The sequence below is a fragment of the Rhyacophila brunnea genome, unplaced genomic scaffold (genome assembly GCF_057557595.1).
Source record: "Rhyacophila brunnea isolate RB1 unplaced genomic scaffold, BYU_Rbru_1.0 scaffold_11, whole genome shotgun sequence".
NCBI classification, from domain to species: domain Eukaryota; kingdom Metazoa; phylum Arthropoda; class Insecta; order Trichoptera; family Rhyacophilidae; genus Rhyacophila; species Rhyacophila brunnea.
This window is the reverse complement of record NW_028232763.1, coordinates 17,480,433-17,503,458: the sequence shown is the minus strand read 5'-3', so window position 1 is coordinate 17,503,458 and position 23,026 is coordinate 17,480,433. Positions and strand designations below refer to the sequence as shown.

General features: G+C 31.2%; 1 protein-coding gene across 19 annotated transcripts in view; it reads right to left on the bottom strand.

Annotated features, from left to right (window-relative positions):
* LOC147078430 (CUGBP Elav-like family member 1) overlaps window positions 1–23,026 on the bottom strand; it is an 807,474-nt gene that overhangs the window by 75,287 nt on the left and 709,161 nt on the right. For 11 of the 19 annotated variants that reach the window (XM_085959510.1, XM_085959523.1, XM_085959480.1 and 8 more), the window contains one exon: window positions 16,319–16,367. In XM_085959510.1, the coding sequence (XP_085815636.1) occupies window positions 16,319–16,367 (49 nt within the window). Of the gene's footprint in view, window positions 1–2,598; window positions 2,815–16,318; window positions 16,368–23,026 lie in introns of those variants that run through there. The other 8 variants (XM_085959552.1, XM_085959597.1, XM_085959545.1 and 5 more) reach the window with 4 other exon arrangements.

The following is a 23,026-nucleotide window of genomic DNA, read 5'->3' as shown; positions in this document are numbered from 1 at the left end:
TAAGACTTTTTTTTCATTTATTTAGTATTCAAATTTACAAAAAAAATATCCCATCCGATCACTTTCTGTCATTAACTACAACATAACACGGCGATAGAAAGAAATGCATAACATGCAAATCTCATATTTCACGTCGCTGACAGCGATGTATTTCTTATACATTAAATAATTTAAATTAAAAAAATATATATATATATATATCAGTGGGCCTATTCTATACATATGACGGCTATCTGCGTCTATCGACGATAGTTTATCATGTTTATTGTATTGAGACGGTTAATTTTTACAATATGTTAACCATTTCTACACTGTCAAAAAGTGCTATGTTTTAATAGCCCCTCTCTTGGCAGTGTAGCCGCGTTTTGTATAGAATAGACCCACAGGCATATCTACTCATCTACAGTACTTCTCTATTCCGACCATGTCCGATCCTAATAGGATCATATGGGCCTCCACAGAGTAGAGGTTTGTATTAACAGATTTTGTTTTTTTTTTACGAGAAATGGATGTCAGCCACTTGCTCAACCTATTAGGTCCATACCCTGAGTCATACACAAATTGAAAAACAATATGTGTACTTGCCAGACCCAGGATTCAAACCTGAGACCCACGGCATGATAGTCCAACGCTTAAGCCGCGCGGTCACCGTGGGAACGTACTTCTCTATAGTAGTCAAAAATGTATGGGGATATTTTTGATTGCATTCATATTGTTTGCACTGAAAATAGTAATTTACTTATGACTTATGCACTGAAAAAAATATTTATTTTTAATTGATGAGGGTGTTTGTGATTTCATACGGGGGCAGCAGAGTCCCTTGGGGCGGGTCTGGTTGAATCTAAGTACGCAATCTTCTCAATCGCAAACGTCAGTAAATTATGTCGATACCTGATAATAAGAATGCACAATTATAATACACTTAGATGATACAACAAGGTTAATCACATTAATGGAAAAATCTAAATGCATTAAGTAGGTACATTAACGCTGGAATCACCTTGGGCATCTAATCATATAATTACGTGCATCAAATTCAAAATTGTGATGCTGTCGAGCGGTGGCATATAATCAGAAATAATTACATACTGTCAAATTAGAAATTGTTATTATCAATCGGTGAAATCGGCGCCTCTGCTAGTTGGCATACATTTCAACAAAGACAAAATGTTGATAATTAACGGTAACTACACATACATACGTTCTACCTAATCGATGTGCAATAACATGGTCGCTTAAATGGATAAAAATATAATATGCGCGATATGAATAATTGGATAAGTAGTTTCGTTTCATTAAAACTTAGTATAGTAAAGCAAAAGTCGCATCAAAAAGTTATATCCCAAAATATAAACACTAGGCTACACAGAAAATAGGTTTAAAATAATAATATAAGTAGATATTATTTTGATATTAGTATGTAATCTTTATACATCTCCACTTCCATATCTCGTTCTCGTATATGCCAACAGTAGGTTGATAATATGTAAGAGCCCAAAGAGAAAAAATACGCATGGTGCGTGCAAAAAGATGCATATAATATTATGCGTATATAAGTATATTTAATAAATTTAAAGAAATGATCAAGTATGGAAATGCCATAAATCTTGCTAGGTATACCTACTATATCCGCAGTGCGTTAATTGACTCAGTTAACCATTGATAAAGTAATTATTGAAATATTTATGGCTTATATTAGCGATTAATTCCATTTTTATTTTGCCGTTTGCGTTAAGTTTGCCATTCTTGACATTAAAAAATAAACAAGAAATCAAAATTTAAAAAATGGCCATAATAGTGATGATGAAGGTATTTCAATTTAACATAAGTTGACGCTGACTATGCATACAGGAATACATTCATAATAGCGGTACCTATGTTAGTTATCTAATGCTTTCATAACGCAACAAAGATTTTATATAAGTATATAGAAAAAAATATAAGAGATACCTACATACACCATAAGTGGGTTTAGTATTCCATTCAAGACTATATTTTTAATTGAGTACGTACTTTAAACGACTGGCAATTTTACAAAAATGAAAAACAATTTTGAACTAATGTGTGCATCATAATATAATAAATAAATCGGACATATTATAGGAATACGAATCAGATAAAAAGTTATGGATAAGACGACAATGGCAAGAGAATTATCCTGGAATGAGCTGTGGGGCCTGGTATCATTGATATCTCAGGAGTTTGCATAGCATTAGGTCCACCTGGAGAAGAGGCCCCAAATTTCAGTCATATTTATTTTAAAATAATTTAATTACTATTACATTATATTATATAAGTATCGCTCACAAGGGATCATACTACAAGTTATAAAATATAATGCATATATTATTTTGTTGATCGATTGAAGAATTCGTTTGTAGATGAAGAAAAATTCGTCGGTTAATCAAAATGTTTGTATATATAACTACCAACGTAGTGAAAAAAATATTACATCTCACGTTTAAAAACTCTCAGTGGGGGCCATATTATATTATGATGTCTGTATAGGGGCCCAATATTTTGAACTACGCCACTGCTGTGCGGCTGTTGTACCGTACTCTTTCAGGACTTAATAAAAATGTGAAATAAGATACATACATACACTCAATAATAATACCTATTTAATATTTACACAACTTGCGACTGTGTTAAATAGCGCGTTGAAATAATAATAAAACAATTGATAACGCAGGTATGAGTTGAGTTGTTATTGTTAAGTTGCACTGCACGACCGTGGCGCGGCGGACTCGACTTCCTTCCCGGGCGAAACAATGCAAAGACGCGGCTTGCGATGAGCGTGTCACGGCCCCAACTAAAAGACGTCGCAGGCTATTATGACCATTGTTTAATTTCGGATGTTTATGGTGATGCGACCATAGTTTGGACGAGGAGCGCGACTGACGGCCAACGTGCGAGTCGCGGCGAACGTCTTCGCCGAAGAGACCCAATGTGTCACTTTGTCGTTCATTACCATTCGTTATCGTAATATGAGTGTCATCACAGTCATAACATTTCACCCCCCGAGAATATTCATTAGATTTTGGATTAGTGAGATTTTTTTTGGATGTGCACCAGCGTTGCGTTGCGTTACCAAATTCGGAGCAAAAAGTGGTACAAGCTAAAAAACACATAGTTCAATATTTCTAATGTTTATTTCTATAATATCAATCATAAATGACACAAAACAAACTAAAAAACTTTTTAACTATCGAAATATTAAACAATCTTTTCCCCGACAATCGCCTATTTGTACCTACTAGAACTAGGCTGAAGATTTTACTTCCTGAAGAGTTTCTTTCTGTTGCTTATTCAGGACATAACTGATATAATGTTGAATTGAACAAGTAATTCCGATTTTATTAATTCAATAGAATATCATTCTGTTTCTTGCATCTGAACATTTTAAATTCGTTTGAGAAAATACCCGTTCGGTATAGCAATTTGATGTTGGTAGGCTAAAATTAAATAAAATTGGCTTGAAAATACGTTTAGTCTCTTTTTCCGGGAATTACTTTGAATATATTATTGTCTTTACTTAAAAATGTCTTATTAGTATTTATTGAATAATCGTGAATTTCTGTACCGCGCGGGACAATCTATTTTTACTTAAAAAACGGGACATTCCGCACAAATCGGGACGCCTAAAAACGCTGATGTACGTACCGTAAATAGTTCTGGTGCGATAAAAAAACTAATAAAACAACATAATAACTGTTATTTTTATAAATTTAAAAACTCAGTGTTATTCTTTATTCTAAGAGTGATACACAGAATTTAAGAATTTAAAATAAAAGTTCAGTAAAAACCCTGTTAAGAAAAATTCTAATCTATTAGTTGAAATTACTAGCTACAATGTAGAATTAATTTCACAGTAGGTAATTTGAAGACATATTTAATTTTGCGATTAAGATAAATTCCTTCGTTAATAAAAAGTGTGATTGTATATTATAAAAATATTCATCTTTTCCAAGAACTGACAGTTCATAAGGTTAAAGTGATAGTTAAATAGGTATGATTATTAATTATTATTGAAAACTGATTAGATTGGTTTAATGGCATAAAAATATCAAATCACTCATTCACCCCAGATCACAAAAGCAGGAAAATACTGGCTTGGATGAAAATTAATACAATCAATATATGATGGAAATGAATGTATGTTAAAATTGATTTGACTTATCACAAAAAAAATTTTAAGTTATCGTGTGTGGTTCTCTGACAATTTTAATATTTCAAGGGTACCTACTTTTAAAAAAGGTTGGGAATCACTGTCCTGCGACGTAAATAAAAACAGAGATAGTTTTTTGTACAATGCAAAAAAAGAAACAGCTACGAATTGTAAATCGCAGCCTAATATTAAATTGCAAAATTCCTAGGTGTATTATACAGCATAATTTATGTAACAATAATTGAAATCCTCTTGTAATGACAAATGAACTTTATTCGTATACGACTTGTTTGCGATGATTGCGCAAATTGAATAGGTTATTCCGTCGATCGGCATGCCCCCCGCAGTCCGATTGAGCGGACACAGCGAAGTATTAAAATCTACCTTTACCTGTGCAAGCGATTAATTTAGCGAATCCATATTTGTCCACTTTGGCTAACTGCTTACCACCGATATGTCAATGCAATCGCAATTCGTCGCAGGCGAATAATTCATTGCATTGAATTTAGTGTCTGTGACCAGGGTTGTCTACTTTTATATGAGGTTCAGTCCCAGCCTTTAAATTTCAGATTAGCAGATATGTGTCGCTAGATTTCAAAATCAGCCAAGTCCACCTTTAGGTATTTTTGACTTTTTTGTGAATTGCTGAAGAACTACTGCTTTCTAACATTTCTGCATTATCAAAATATGGAACTTATTAATTTTAAACATTCTATACTCAAAATAATATAAACTTTCACCCTTGTGACTGTGTACTTTAGAAAACAAAAAGCTGTTTTTCTCCTATTCATCTATTATGGACTTGGCTGATTTTGAAATCTAGCTACACATATAGCCTTTCGAACTCGGCGACCACGATATACTACACTAATACTGATCTGAGAGATGCAGCAGTGTTGTTACAAATCCGATCGCATCCGGCACCAAATTTCCATAGCAGTTGTGTCGTGTGTCGTATTTGTCGTGGTCGCCGAGTTCGACAGGGATACGATTAAAGTTATTAGAACTATTATTATCCTATATATTTTTAATACCATCCGAAATTTAAAGAAAAAAGTAGATTGACTCAGAAATTTGAAGAAAAAAACCATTATTAAATTAAATAGATTAAATAATAAGAAATATTTTAACTATTCTAATAGAGAAATTATTCTGTAATTAAATACTTATGTGTCGTCAGTTAAGTCATTTTAAATTGATTTTGACATGTAAATATATATAAATTAAGAATTTGGGGTACCTATCAGAAGAGCCAAATCAATTTGTATGTAGACTCTGTAGGAAAGATATTTATAAGTATGTCATTATGGTGATCTATATTTAATCCTGACAATTGGAATTTCATGATCAATTAATATAATATATTATTAGCGGCGGCTCTCGTGGTGCAGTGCGTAAGGCGCTGGCCTTCCACCCGACAGTTCTGGATTCGATTCCCGATGAGGACACAATATTTTATGTGATTTTCTCAAAGCCTGGGTGTTTGTTATCGTTCAAAATTACTAACAACTAGGGAATCCAATCCCGAGCCAAAATTCTGATCCCGGGATTTCGGGATTACAATTTGACAATCCCGGGATCCCGGGACTGGTCCCGGGATTGGCATTTTTTTCCATTGTTTATATAAAATTTTTATATTTACAAATAACATTGATCAAATCGGTCAAAAATAAATCTATAATGTATACTATTTAAGACATTTATTGTTAATAATGTATACGTTCAATCTTGGAAATACACAAGTTTAACGGAGTAAATAATATTGTAATATAAATAATAATGTGAATGTAATAGGAGATTGCTGTTTCTGATAGTAAAAACTTAATGAATGGATTAGCGAGATTTAAAATAGTATAGCAAATAATCATGGCGTACTTATGGCCTTTCCGCTTCATAAATCTAATTAGTCAGCCAAATCTGAAACTGCCGTAAAACGTATGGATATCATGGTGGAATAACTTTGTTAATAGTGCGAAGCATTGTTTTTTTTCCAATCTTTCAATTTTTAATAATTTATGTGAAAAAATAAAATGAATCGGCAACCTACACATGGGGTATAAATCAAACTTCATTCAAACTAAGTTTATTTCTACTATAGTTATTTTTTATTGAAAGTATTTTTTCTGTTATATTTTCGCTTTTATTTTATTTTCCATAAAAATTAATAAAAAAAATCAATCCCGAAATCCCGGGATTATGTTTATCAATCCCGGGATTCATAGGTATCGAAAATAGTTCGGGATCCCGGGATCCCGGGATTCGGGATCCCGGGATTGGAATCGCTACTAACAACCACCTTGTACGAAAAAGATGGACTATATATAAATTATTAGCCTAGGAGAGTAGGTAGTATTGTAATCTTTGTCGTTTTAAAATTTGTCGTTCATCATCAATAATTTTTCAAATTATTTATTCTTTTTTGTTATTTTAGTTATTCTTACGACAAAATCTTTCTGTTTTAAAAAAAAGATCAGTAAAATAATACGTAGGTATCTACGTTTTTTGTATTTTTTAGTGTTTAATTTGCATATTTTCACAATGTCCTTGATGTATATTTCTAAGCATGTAGATAACTCGGTGAGAAATATAAGGATTTTTTTTCCAATTTTACGAATAATATTTTGTGTTTCACAACACACTCAATGAAAACAGGCTGCTGGGCTCGGGAAATTTATCCAAACGTCTGCATATTTACGAGAATATTGTTAGAAAGCCTAACTGTGCCCCAAAAAAGTTAGTTGGTAACCCTGCCTGTAATGGTAAAATATTATTTGTCAATGCTGATTACTTATGCATGTGCATTGTGCAGTCTGCTGTCGATGTCATTGCATAGCTCACATTACGTCGTTGTATTAAGTTATATTGTAAATGCATCTTTTGATGTATTCACACGAGTGCTAAATGCATGGATAATTTATGCTAAACATACCAGCTGAATGGTCACACTATTTATTATGTACAGTCTAGGACTAATAAATTTTGATCCCTGGCCTACTTTCATGGAGAATTAATACCGTTTGCACATTTTAAGTTATTTCTGTAATAATTGACGAGAAACATCATTATGATAATGGGGAGCCGGGGGAAGGCAAAACTATTGGCTGAATATTAATTTGGATTGGACTTGAAGCCTTAGAAGAAAATACGTAGTAGTCAGAGTCTGAAGGATATTTCAAGTAGTTGACTTGGCTGACCTGATGACAAAAAATCAAAATAGAAAAGAAAGCCTTTAAAATTGAATAAGCTCTCAATTTCTTTCTTCTACGAACTTCAAAAATGTATTGCTTATGTTGTCTAGTTATAATAATAGTTGACAAAAACCACGTGACATAACAGTGTATGAAGCGCTGTGACGTAAAGACTTGATTATAGCAGTTGGTCTATAGCCGGGCCCCACACCGAGATAGATTTGATTTACTGAAATGACAATTGAATAAAAACCATTTTTTATTAAAGTTTATGAATAACTAATGATCCAGAGACCTAATTATATTATTTACGTTCAAGAAACCGCATGATTTTATCACGTTTTTTTGTTACGAAGGCTAATTAGAATATCTCAATTCGGCTCAAAGAAATAAAATTCCGCGCGAGGCACTTTAAAAGACGTTTCACTTAAACAACACAAAAGTGAACCGTCTCAAAGAAAACAATTCGTGCTTTCTTACAAAACAACGTCTAAATAGGATCTGCCGAAAGTTTAATTAATTATGTGGGGATTCATTCATCCATGCCGGAGCCGAGGCGCTGTTGGCAATGTCAGCAAAGAAAGACCAAAGTTTTGATGCTTATTTAGGATTATGATTAAACAGCGTGTAAGGTATGGGTGAGTAAATATATCTTTAGACAACTTTTTATCAACCCAAAAACTCTTTAAAGTTTCAACCATGTTTTAACGTTACCAACTCGTACTTCCGTTATCTATACACCAGTGACGTGCGGTTTATAGATGCTGTCTGCAGCGCACCAATTAACTTTTTTAAGACTTTCATATAAAATTTTCTAAAAAAGAGGTGAAGTTACTTGCGTTATTAATTAATACAGGCGAGGTGACAGGAAATATTTAAAATCCGTCATATTCATATGGATATTTCTGTCCCTTTCTTAATGACTGTCTACATACACTCTGCTTATAATTATAGATGGCCAGTTTAAATATAAAATATTGAATATGTCACTAAACTGGCTGTTTTGATATATGAAACCATTTATAATAAACAAAATGCCTAACCACCGTCTTCACCGAGTCACCGCACGCATCTGTTATATACTCACCTAGTAATATTGTACTGGGTGGCGGAAAATAATCTGGTAATTGAACGAAATGATTTAATATTTTATATTAAATGTCATAAAAATTGAATAAAGTATCGACGTGGAAACACATTTCTTTTGCTCTTGATAATAATACGAAAATTGTATGAAAAGTTATACGATTGAAAAAAGTATATATTATTATATATAAAAATAATGTACTTACCTAGGTATACATATTATTCAGTAAATATTGCATACTTAATAATAATAATAATAATAATAGTAAAATAATTAATAATTAAACTTAAGAGGAAGGATGTCATAACCAAAATTTGGATAACTCCTGATGAAACCTTGGGAAATTCCGACGTGATTCTTCAAAAGATTGATTCGGTGAATAGTTTTACTATAATTATTACCAAAACACCGATTTCCAGAAAAAAAGTTTTTTTATATAAGAATTCAAACTCCTATGCAACCCCCATCGCTAATCGTTTTTGGGAGGGAATATAATTTAATTTGTTATAAATAAACTTGCTAAGACCGGCCCTGGCTAGGTGTAATGAATAACTAATATGTATATATAATATGTTAATATTATTTACCTACTTATACTTAGACCTACATATCATACGGCTAGATATGATCGGGATTATCCCATTTGAAAGTGTATCGCGAAGTCCCGGTTGGTTGATAAATTAGTTCCTTTTGTAATATACCTAGCATGTTTCATAAATCAAAGTATATTTTATGTTCTCACTCATTGAAAGGGTTCTATTCATCATCAGGAATTTCTGATGTTAAAAAGGGGTTCACGAATAGTTAATTCTTCTTTTCTTCTTTCGATCATGTCCGATCCTAATAGAATCATATGGGCCTCCACAGAGTGGAGGTTTAATAGCTATCTGATATTCTGTGAAATATACCAACAAAGATCATAGAAGCATTATTATAATCTGATATATATATTTTGGAAAAAAATAAAAACGAGGATCAATTCCTTAGATTTTTTGCGGTGATAAGTATGAGATAGGAGGAGAGTTGATGATCAGTAATGAAGTGTGATTATTGAGAGCGGTTGCGTGTTTAGTTGACGAATTGACACAAGTACAGTGGTACGATAATAAAAAATAACAGCGAAGTAGCTATTTTAGCCCGAGCCGTGATGATACAGAGTGACAGTTATCTATTAAGATAAAATGCGGAGTGAGATATTCATTCAATCGTGATAGCTTATTTATTGAACCCCTCACGATTCAATAATGCTGACACTGAGTATCCCATGCCTTCGGTGAACGGTATTTTAACATACATATTACTCGGGTAAAAGTTTTTATTTGCAATTGGTAATTAGATTCGTGAGAAATTTGTATGTTAAAAATGTATATAAGTTCTATAATATTATTTTCTGCAGTCAGTGTTTCTCACTGAGTAAGCACTAACCGATGCCGCTGACGACATGTGAACACTATAATATATATATATATATATATAAATAATTAAATATTATATACGCAATCGATTCGTATGTCATGGATTTCTAACAATGCTTGTTCTCACACGACTGTTGATTGCCACAAGTTCACTCCAGTAGTAAGTATGAATGGTAGGTAATCAAAATCAAAATATAATTATTAATGTCGTTTTCTTCCGTAATAATAATAGATAAGTACTCTTTATTTAATTTAATGGCGGTTTGGAAAACATAATGTATGGGGAAGTCTACTGCAAGAAAGGCACTGCATTAAACCACAAACCATCATCGTATTCCTGCATTAATCACGTATGATATAATGCATCCGTACCATGCAACATCTCCAGCAATATTTTTAGACATATGAATAAAGACATGGATGTAGGCAAAATAGTCAGATCATATTATATTTATTATTATTATTATTATTTACCTACTAATAATTGATGAACTATGAAAATATATTTTATTATAAAAAATACTGGATCATCACAGTAAAATCATAAAACTAACTTTAATGCTACTGGTGTCAATTTTAATCTAATACCTACATGAAATGTCTCAACGTTGCAAATAGTGTCGCAATACAATGTTTGAGACCACCGACACATATCTATATATATATAAATTTATATGATTACCTAAGTGTACATACATACATGTCTATATTTGCACTCTGTACCCGAGCGAGTAAGCAAGTGCAGGTAAAACAAATACACTCAAACTGCTGTGTGGCAAGAGTAGTTGTAGGTATTCTACTGTATGATTATCATTGGTACTAAAACTTTGGTACTCGAAACACATAGTAAAAAAAATAGTTTACGTTAAACTACAAAATCAGAAAGGCAAGATAGATATTTGATAATTTAATCGACCAGTAAGTACCATTACGACATAAAAAAGTTAAATGTTAAAATGTTTTAAATATAAAAAAATCGAAACTCACGTATAACAAACCGTCGCTATAGGATTTGTTTCCCGAATAGACCAAATGTCAATTTTACAGGAGACGAAAAACAAATTTCACTGTCGTATATTTTAATATCAGTAGATGTATCAATCATTCTTTCTATACTGTATGATTGCAACATTATCTAAGAATAGATTCCAAGAATAATATACTGGTATAAATCATTAAATGCACAGAAAATGCGTTTTATTTACAAGTACTCACTGTGGATATTCGGGAAATTTTTAGCGATCTCTCAGAATAATGGATATTCGGGACAAAACATGGACGTTCGGGATTTAAGACCGTAGCGTATTGCTGCACGGCCCACAGATTACTGAGTGGTCAAAAAGTACGCGCCTCAAATGTTATATTTATTTACACGATAATTGTTAATAATTACCTCTACTATTTAAATACTTAATGATCGTAATTACCCAAGTTCGTATGTAATAATAACACGCGGCAATCGATTTTTTCGGTTTTTTTTCGGATTAAGTAATAAAATAGTTTTTAAGTAATTAACTATTTTTTTATTGAACGAATATTTCACAAGATTTAAGAATGTACCATTCTAATAATTGAACATACTTACATATTTTTTTTAAATCACTTCTGATAAAATATATTATAAGGTATCTACTACTTCAATTACTAACCGACGTCACGGTCATTTCTCCAATATTTTATGATGGTACTTACTCGTACTTGCCAACAATTTTATATTAATACTTTTTCCAAAAAAAAAAAAATCTATTTATATATATTTGTATATTATTATATATATATATTTCTATAGTTGACAATTAAACTTATTACAAACCACCAAATAAATATTATATATTTACTATTGTAAGGAACAACAACACAAAATAATAGCATGTACAAATTAATTACCATTGGCTGCTAATATTAGGTAGGTACCAATATCCTAAGTATATAATATCCACCAAATAAATAGTTACTAACATACATATTAAATTAAAATATTAATTATCAGCGCATTCAAAAATAAATAATAGCATCGCCTTTATTTTCATAGAAATACCTAGATTAAAAGTAAAATAAAGACAAACAATGTTTGATTAATAATAATTTGAAATAATAATTATTTTTTACGTCATAGTAGTTGCCCGGTCATACTGTAGAATTCATATAACCGTTGGGATTTTGTGTCATTTATCAAAACAAAATGCAGTTATTTAGGTTAAAATACTCACTTCCACAACTCTATTGTAAGTTCAGGGCGAACTGGTGATGTATCAGCTATGAATGATCTCTTCAAATTTGATGAATTCACTATTAAAACAATAGTAACGTTAAAAACGATATCAATAAGACGAAATTTGAAAGAAGTCTCCAGACGGCGGAAAAATATGAAAGTGGGCGTGATTGTTTTAGAGCTAGACAGCGTGAATGTGGGAGCGAGATGCACGGCATGAGCGCGGTTTGATTGGCTAAAGTCATATTCGGGAAATAAACACTCAGCCAGAGATATATTTCGACCGAAATTAACTTGGATATTCAGGTACGAATAGTTGGACATTCGGGAGAACACCACGGAGTAATTGTAACTTAACATGGCGTATTCGGGTTTTTTAAAAAAATATCTCTGTTCCTAGATAAAAATATATTGTTTTTATAAATGATTTCGGAAGAGTTCGATAAAAGAAATTGAACTGCATTAAAATGTCGATTTCGACAAAAATGGATATTCGGGAAACAAATCCTATAGCGACGAAACGTTGTCATTTATAAAAACATTTCTTTTCTCATTGAATTGGTGTCACCTAAGTGTAATGTACGGACCTTACAAAAAAGGGGTGGCAGTATATTTACTCAATATTAATAGTCAAATCATGACTCTAACGACGATTTTTTCAAAAAATCCTATCATGGTATCAACTAAACTTACACGAAGCGTTCAAGCTGAATATACATCTATCACTATACACAATACATTAAAAACAATTATGGTTCACATTCGTATGCGGAAGGGATGGCTAGATAAATCACCGTCGTTGGCCGATGATTGTATTAGTAGGGCGCAGGTTATGTCTTATTGGTGACAATTGAGAAGAGGTCGACAAAAAAATAAATAGGGGTGGAGAAAAGAAATACTAAAACATATTTCAATAATGAAATTGATTTACTATTTATACCTAATACGTACCTACATGCATAATTAATTAATTTCAATGGTTGTTACATTGATTTGTTTATAATACAATAAAATATAACATATCGTATAGTTACAAGAAACCACTGATATTAATGAAACAAACGTTAGTTTTCTTTTGTCATATTCATTTAATTGTTATCGGGTATCATCCCCTTGAGTTCCTAAGATAGAGCCGCCACTGAATAAGGTTGTATAGTTTATATTCAATTATGAATTTATCCAAAAGTGAAATGAATGGAGCTAATATGAGGTTTGTAAAAGGAAGTACGCTCTTCTGAACAAGATATAAACCGAACAATTAATTATTATCTAAATTCAAGATAAATATAAACGAATATAGATACTATTTATAACGATTTTGGTACCTATCAATATAAGATATCGATTTCCGTATTTTCAACACTGGATAAAATTAGCTTAAATTATGCTGCTCTAAATTAACAAAATACGTTGAAAAAAAGAGTTGCTATTATTAAATCCTGTAATTTCAATAGACGTACTTATATATTATTAACAGCACGCAGTACGATTGATTTGTAATTATTCAATAATCATAATTAATTATCGTTTTACACATTTTAGCATTATGAATTATGTAGTTCAAATAAATTTAATAAAATAAATTTAAAAGCATTCGAAAATTAGCGTACGTTCCTATTTGCGTTTAATGTTGAATTGATCTATTTTTTAAGACAGAGAGAAGGGAGGTATATGAATAAGAATAAATTATATATTTGATAGATTTAATTTTTGTATTTTCATCAACGATAAGTTATTGGAACATCGGTATCCGCGTGCCAATTGTTTGCTATCTCTACAATTAGACGGTGTGGCAACATTTACACAGGTAAGGAACGTCACGTCACGTCACTCGATGTCGCGATACGGCACAGCGGCGGGTCGTGATGCCTCGTTTTTATTTCGTCTTTTTAAGGACGCTGCATTGTAATAAATAAATAATAACGTATCTTTTTTGGCTGCGTATAAAAAGTCACCAGTGTGTTATGATTTTTTTGTACTGTCAGCGAGCACTCATAAATCGCACTTTTTGTTTCGTTTGGTATACAAAAATAATGGATAATAATTCTTTTGATTGAATTTAAATGCACCTAGAAATGAAACTACTCATCGAATGGTCAACAGCGATGTTTCATTCGATCAAACTACGAGGGTGGGTCAATAATTCCTTAGAAAAAAGCATTAAAACAGTTTTTATTTTTGTATTTTTTTTTTATTTCTCAACATAATCTCCTTGGGGCTCAATACACTTGGTTAGACGTTTCTCAATTTTTTTTTAAACCGTCAGAAAAATAAGTTTTAGGAAGGTCCTCAAAATAAGCATTTGTCCGATCGATGACTTCTTCATTTGAAAAAAAACGTTGTTCACTTAGCCATTTTTTTAAGTTTGGGAAAAGGAAAAAGTCACTGGGGGCTAAATCTGACGAATACGGTGGGTGGTCGACCAATTTGAACTTCAATTCTTCAATTTTAGCCATTGATCGTAAACATGTGTGAACACGGGCATTGTCCTAATGAAAGAGGATTTTTTTCCTGTTTAAATGAGGCCGTTTTTCTTCAATTTTGTTTTTTAGCTGGTCCAATAAAGATGCATAATAATCCCCTGTTATTGTTTTTCCTTTTTCCAAATAGTCAACGAAAATAATTCCACGTGCATCCCAAAATACAGTAGCCATAACCTTACCAGCTGATTTTACGGTTTTCGCCTTCTTTGGACATGGTTCGCCTTTCGCAATCCACTGCTTTGACTGTTCTTTCGTCTCGGGAGTATAGTGGTGTATCCATGTTTTATCTAAAGTCACAAAGCGATGAAAAAATTCATCCGGATTGCGTTGCATGAGCGACAACAGGGCTTTAGAGGCCACCACCCTATTGCGTTTATTGTCGACTGTGAGCAAACGCGGCACCCATCTTGCAGAAATTTTTTTCATGCCCAATTTGTCATGTAAAATAGAAATGACGCTACCTTTTGAGATCCCTGTAACCTCAATTATCTCACTCAACTTTAATCTTCGGTCACTTAACACCATATCGTGGATTTTATTGATCATTTCTGGTGTAGTCACCTCTACAGGACGTCCTGAGCGTGGTTCATTCTTTGTTGATGTACGACCACGTTTAAATTCATTTAACCAGTTATAAATAGTTGCAAGTGAAGGAGCAGATATGCCGTGAACTAAATCCAACTCATTTTTTATTTCCTTTGCTGTTAACCCTTTTATATTAAATTGTTTAATAACAGCTCTAAACTCAATTTTCTCCATTTTCCATTTTTCCATTTTCCACAAGCAAATTTTTTTTTTAAATGTACGAGAAACACACAACAACCCGACCAATCTGATTGAAACTTCGCAGCATACTGAATCGGTAGTGCCGCTGCATGAAAACAAACCGCTTACAGTACTAGTCGCGCCACCTGTCGGCTTTTCTAAGGACTTATTGACCCACCCTCGTATCATTCAAAAAATCTGTAGTTCAGTAGATAATGATTAATCCAGAAGTTAGAAGATTTTAATATGTTATTCTATATCTAGAATTAGTACAGCAGAATTCAACATTGGTTATGATCTTTATTCGCGAGAAAAACAATGAAAAAGAGAAATTCTTAAACAAAATATACTGATTGCATTGAATTCATTAATACAGTAGGTATTGATCCTATATTTTATTTCACTTCCATATTCATAAAAAATGTAGATCACATTGCATCACTATTCCGGGTAAAATAGTTTTTATACAAAATCGACATTAACATAAGATTAGGTCCAGATATAAAATTTTATGTTACATCTATCAATATAGATCGAAGAGGAAAAAGCGTAGGTACCTCTCATTTGCCAAAATAATTTATACTTTAATACAAAATGATTTCAAAATAAAACGTAGATTTTATAGAAAGACTGCAAAGGTTTTCAAAATGAATTACATTAAATTATATAGTTCACACTCGGACCCGTTTTAAGACCAGGTTTAGGTAGATACGTATTGTTAATTTTAGACTCGATATCAATCTTCTGTTTACATACCTAGGTATATCAATTTATTTTTTCAGATGGAACATTGTATAGTAGTTTATAGTAGGTCCTAAAATGTTCGTACGCCCTATGCACTGCATATTAATTGCGCCGTATGGATAAGGTAGGTAGATATTATAAGGAAAACAAACATGAGTCTGATGCAGGTAAATGTGTAATAATGTGTGGTGATATTGTTCACAATAGATATTAGATAACACAGTAAAAAAGATTTTTTTGTAAAAAAAAAACTCACCATTTCTATTTTCACTGTCAGCCGGTTTCATTTGTATAGGATGGTGCATCTGTAAATTAAGACAATGATTATTAGTACATAATATACATGGTTACTATTGATGCTAATCATAATATTAGTTTTATAATATTATATGAGATTATATTTAATTTACTTACAATAAATTTATATCTACCATAATTTTGAGTACCTAAACCATTAATTTTTATGTAATATTAAGTACCTGTTATTTATTTAAACAATTTCATAGAAATTTTAGTGATATAAATACGTATGTATTTATATCATGAAAATGTACACATTGATAGATTGTGATTAAAATAATATGTAGGTATGTAATTATCACACGAGAAACGAGCTGTCACAGGAACACTAATACTAACATAAGTGTGGTATTTATAAATGGCGGAACCTGAACAATATTTTAAATTCAAATTAAGTTAATTTAAAGATCGAAAAGATATTTACTAGTATTCAATAATTTAAACAAAAATCTTAACAGTCCATTCATGTTTCGATATTTAAAAATAATCAATGTTTACTACCTATATTAATATCTTACAAACGCTTGGCAATCTTTTCATTAAAATACAATTCACTTATTTTATTATATACACAACCGTTGTAAAATGTGAATTAAAAAATACTATTTTCGAAACAACAACAACAACCACAAATACAGCCATCTACCTGTCTAGCGTATTAGATTCTAAAGAAGCATATTTTTTTTTCAAAAAAATATGTAAATATAATTAAATACGAAGGTTAAAAATGACAATAGAATATACATATTATTATGTTACCGTATGCAAGTTGTTACATTATTTCCAAATATATTGGTGTCTTACTGAAGTGACTCAAAAACATTGATACATCAATGCTTAAAAATAATGTAATGATTATACATAATTACTCGCACAGTTCGAACACAATGTAATTATAAGTGAATAATTACAATGATTGACCAGTCAGTTGTCTTTTTTTCCCCAACGACTGCTATGTCTATTTTTTGTTGGAGTAATATACATAATATTATGTTGTAATTTGGACACATCGAACATGCATCATTATCTCTTAAACGATTTGTTAAACAATGTAAAGTTAATAATAAATTAGATTATACGCTTCATAACTTTGCACTTTTTACTACACTGATACGCCTCCTTGCCTTGCATAAAATTAGATCAAGTGATGTTCACTTGTATTAATGTATGTAGTAATAAATTAATTAATAGACAATATAATATGTAAAAATAATATTTTTAGAATATTTATTACATCATCGTCACCCGAGAGCACAGCAACTGTTAACTACAAACATGTATAAAAAACATCAAACTGCCTATTTTAGTCAAATATTGGCAAAGAAAGTACTTAGGCATAATCTATGTATATGTTTGAATTATTTTTGTCTAATACTATGTAAATTGAAATCACCAATGCATAGGTAGAGGCTACAACGTTGTAGGCCCGAAATAGGTACTTCCTATTATGTCTGTAACTCATTATGGTAAAACACCATTTTAGTGATAAGATAAAAATATGTTTATAGTCTTTGGTCAATTATAATATTATGTGTAGATTGGTAATTTCGGGTTAATTTTACTACCTACCTTTTATGGGCTCTTTTAACTGATCAATTTCAACTACTGAAATAATGATAGTATTTAGTTAGTTTTATTATATTATTTATTTCAGTTTATTTTCTCAGTTTACAGGGAGTAAAGTACATAAAGTTAAACTCTTTTGTCGAATACTTACTAATATAGATATTTTGTAAGTACTCATAATACATTAAAATAAATACGTAGATACAATATTTAGTAATTATTATAATAACAAAAAAGTAATAAAATACTCAAGAAATAAATAAATCACATATTATTTGATGATTCGTCAATGATTATTGATGTGTTATCAATGTTAGATAAGATTATAATGCGTTAATAGTTTCCAAGAAATTTTAAACGAATGACACTATTTTAATAAACTTAAGTTACAATATCAAAATATTTGTTTATTTTAGATAATATAATCTGTAATAAGTCCCACGATAAGTATTGGTTTAAGAATGAAGTCAAATAATAATATCTTATCAATTTTGCAATATATTATAATTATTATTATTATGAATATTTGTATTCAAACTATTTGAACGTAGGTAGTAATATTTACATTGAATGATACGTTATGTATAAAATATTATGGCAACTCATTTTCCACCTGATTTAATATTCCTAACTAGATATTATATTTTACGATATCTATTAGTGGTGAAATCATCAATTTACATCCAAAAGAAGTGAGTCTAGCATATAGATATACATATATATATGGGGTCATAAGAATGAGAAAAGTGCATTACTGATGGGTCGTATGAGAATTTCTTTATCCTTATTTGAAGGTTAAAATTATAAGACTGTAAACATGACATACATGAAAGTGCTCGATGGGGCTTTGGAAGACAAAGTCCTGGGGAATATTTTAATTGATTAGTGGTACTTTCTGTACTGCAACATGCTGACTTTGTTATACTGTGGTCGACGTATTAGGAAAACAATATCATCTGTGCTCATCAAAAGCCATACGCACATAGTCAACATTGTTAATAGTAATTAAGAAGACATTAGTTACAATTGTTCATTAGCTTGGTTTTTGTAAAAAAAATATAGCTAAGTGATTATATTAGCATATATACGATATCGATTATATTATTATATTGCGCATTTCGCGAGTTTGAGATGTAACTGTTAAAAGCTCAAAAATAATCAGCTTTCGCTCAAAATGACTATTAAAAAAACCTTTTCGTGAGACGGTGAAGACCCACCCATATCGGACTGTAGAGCCAATAAATGAATTTGATTAAAAGTTCAATTTTTTTATACATAATTTAATGATGGTTAGGCATTTTGCTTTGAATGTCTAATTGGGGGACAAATTTGGTAATTTATAAAAAGTTGACACGAATTTATGAAATAGTGATTGATATTTAAAATCTTAGTATAATTGAAAAAACAAAAAATGTTATTTGGAAAGTTTTTTCTTTAAGTCTTCGTATTAATAATCATGTTTTAAAATTGGTTTTTGATTTTAATATATTTTTAATACATATATTTTCGCTTCGAAGTACCTACCTACGTAAAAATTCTATTAATTAGTTGTAATTATCAATCCTTTCCACATTACAGAGGTGACGTAAGTTCAAATCCGTGCGGAATCGGTACTGCCAAGTGTCAAGATTAAATATCGTGAAATGCCAATTTATTGCAAAAGTAAACCAACTGAGCGTTGTACGTTTATTTCAATAACAATTAAATATCAATGTAACGCTATTGTATCAAATAAAATAACAAACCTACCAAATTATAATAATTACATGGATTTACAGTACTATTATGTGACTGTAAGGGCTATATGCCTACGCATAGTTGATATTTTAGCAAAATAATACATAAAATGGCAACGTCGCTTTTCGCTATAAGTATGAAACTATGAAAGACAAAGAGTTATAATATTTATTTATTGGTCTGTTATTATGTATTCATGTATAGGAATTGAACACGGATAATAAACAAGAAAACAAAATAATTTTAATGTGAATTTAAAAATATTGGTAGGATAAGTGATCAATACAGTAATTTGGTTTGGACTATTTTCTTAAGCAATGCGGACGTAGAATATTCGATGAATAATGTGAATAAAAATTGGCTAGAGAAACTAATGGTGCGTACCTGCTACCTGCTAAATAAGAAGAGGTAGCTAGGCAAGCAGAAAAGCGAAGTGAGGTCACTTCCTGAAGTAATTTGCAACGGACAACCGGTATCCGAAGAAAAGCCCTAGATTTAATTCTCGCATGTCCGCCGGGGTATTTCTGTCCGCCGGACGTCAATCAGTCAGCGGGACGTCGCGGGACGGATTCCTCATCCATCCGACGCTCGAGGTGGCGAGCCGGAGCGTCGCGACGCCCGATACAAGAAAAACGACGCCCGTACATCTCGCCACCGTTTAGCGGCGTTCCAATCGGACACCGTGTGGATGTGTTTACTAAAGTTGACGTATTTATTGCTTAATTTCAATAAATATCAAGCGATAAATAGAAAAGCGTTCAAGAATAACCACGACATAGTTGTGAATTTCCTCCGCGGAAAGCTGTCACATTGTCTGGGATTGAATCCCAGAGGTGTATTTCCATAGATGGAATCTAAGTGATTGGAACTGTTTTAATTATGTAACTATTATATTTTCACATAACATTGGCTGGCTATGCAATGATAATTTCAACTTACGATAGTTTCAATACATTATAAAATTGGCGGAAGCATATAAAAATAGTTATTAACATATTAATATGACAACCGTGTGCTGCAATTATTGTATATAAAGAAGAGTTTAGTTTAACTAGTATTTCATATAAATTGAGTAATCACCACGTGAGTAAAATAGGTGTCGTAAAAACATGTGGTGAACACTAATTTGATAAGTTATCATTAATTTTCACCAAGTAATCGCTGAATTCCTTAAGCTACTTTATCGTCACGGCATTATTTAAAAAGTAAGTAATACTCCAAGTGTTTTGTTCAAATAGTAAAACTCTGTCAAATGTGCAATATGATTCTATATCTCAGAAACAAGCATATTACGAAAAATATTGAAAACAGAGGTACGTATGTTCTGAGGTGTTAAATAATTTATATTCATTCAGCGAAGAATTTTATTTATTAAATCATTCTTAAATCTAGTGAAGTTTTTGTTGTATGAAAATAAAGTTTATATTTTTTAGCATCTAATTTCTCAACGTGAGTTTATTATGTATATGAATGTATTTTAGAAAAATGCTACTGTTATATTACATTATAAATCAATTATAATTTGAGGTTTAAAGAGAAAAAAAGTATATACGTCATTTAATAGTAGTAATATAAAACTATACTTAATATTACTCTTTTTGCTGGTATAGAACACGTAGTGTATTTTACAAAATTATTGTCTTTTAGACACATTTTTTGTAGCAATTAAATCACACTATGTGGTCACAGCTATAATTCTGTACTCGTTTGTTTGTGATTTGGAACGTATTGTTCGCGCGCAGAAAAAAGGATTATTTTTATCTTCTTTGTATAATAGGTGTATCGTGTCTTTCTGGTGACTGGGTGTCTAAAAGGGACTAAACGATTGTCCGTTGACAGTGGCGGATTTAGGCATTACTAAGCTAAGGCTTTTGTCTTGTGTTTAGAAAATAGTAGAAAGATGTATAGATATTAACACATACCATATTATTATCATTTATTTCTATGTTCTAATACTACAGAATTATCAAGAGATATATTTACGTGTACACCGGTGTGGTAGTTATTTTTGAATCAGGGAATATTTTAAATGAAAATATTGAAAATGATCATCGAAACATGGTGAATATGATACCTACTTATAAAAACGGTGAAGTTATCAACATTATTTAAGATAACCGTAATCTGTTCATAATAGGATGTTGTCGGTTAAAAATATCGATAAACACACTTGCAGTATAAAAATTAAGATTATTTTAGAATCCACGCAATGGTGTCAGATTTTGTGTTTTCCATAGTGTTTATAATATTTTTATTAAACTCAACGTCATACAAGATTTTCCGCAACCGTTGATGATTTAGGTATAACTTAAGGATTTAGCCGCGTGTGGAAAGTGGACGATTCCATTGCGAAGGCCATATTATAATTTTGAATGGACACAAAGACTAATAATAATAGTAGAGACATAATATGCCAATACAAATCATCTTACAAAGAGACGTTTCAATAATTATCAATACCTAAGTATACTTTATAGAAATGAAAAAAAAACATTTCAGCTATATTATAAATTGTGAAATTAAGTTATATATTTAGTATTGGAACTTTTATTACTTTCCCCCAATACAAGATAAAATAATAAATATTGGAAGTTATTATTCGGGAGATAATATTATATTATTTTCATTACATTACGAGCTTCATACTTTTATTAGACAATTAACAACCTACTTTGTATACTTTCCCTCCTTAACCCGCCTCGTCTCTACGGTATTTTATTAGTAACTGATAATATGAAAAATAGATCATCCCAGGAAAAGCATCAAAAGACATTAATTGTATACCTACACAATGGTGTGAAAAAATCCTATCATGACTTTTTTACTTTGGTGGAACCTAGTATTATATCAATAAATAATATAACCTGAATAAGTTTCATTCGTAGATATCAGGTAGCAATAACTGATCGGCCGAATTAAATGTTACGAGTAGATAGATTTGGAGAGTTCTTCTCTTTCGTCCGATAAATTATGGGGACACTCCTTGCGGACACTGACGGTGACACTTACACTACTTTGCAAGACTTGCCATGTTCTCTATTTAAAAATAACCCATCTAACAAAAGAAAATTAAAAACAAACCAATTGAATGCAGATCCAGCCAGAAAGAAATGCACGGCGTGTTCCTATTTCAGGAAATATTTATACGTCCGTACCGATTGTTATATAGCGCTTATATTATGTATATGTTGTTTTCTCAAGAATTATTAGCAGAGTCGGTACAGAGGATAATGACGTAAAACTTATAATTCATATTATGATCAGTAAATGAATGTCATATATTATCTGAATCACAAAACAACACGGAATAAAAAAAATAGTAAGTATAGTATTTTACACAAATCAAAATAGAACATAACAA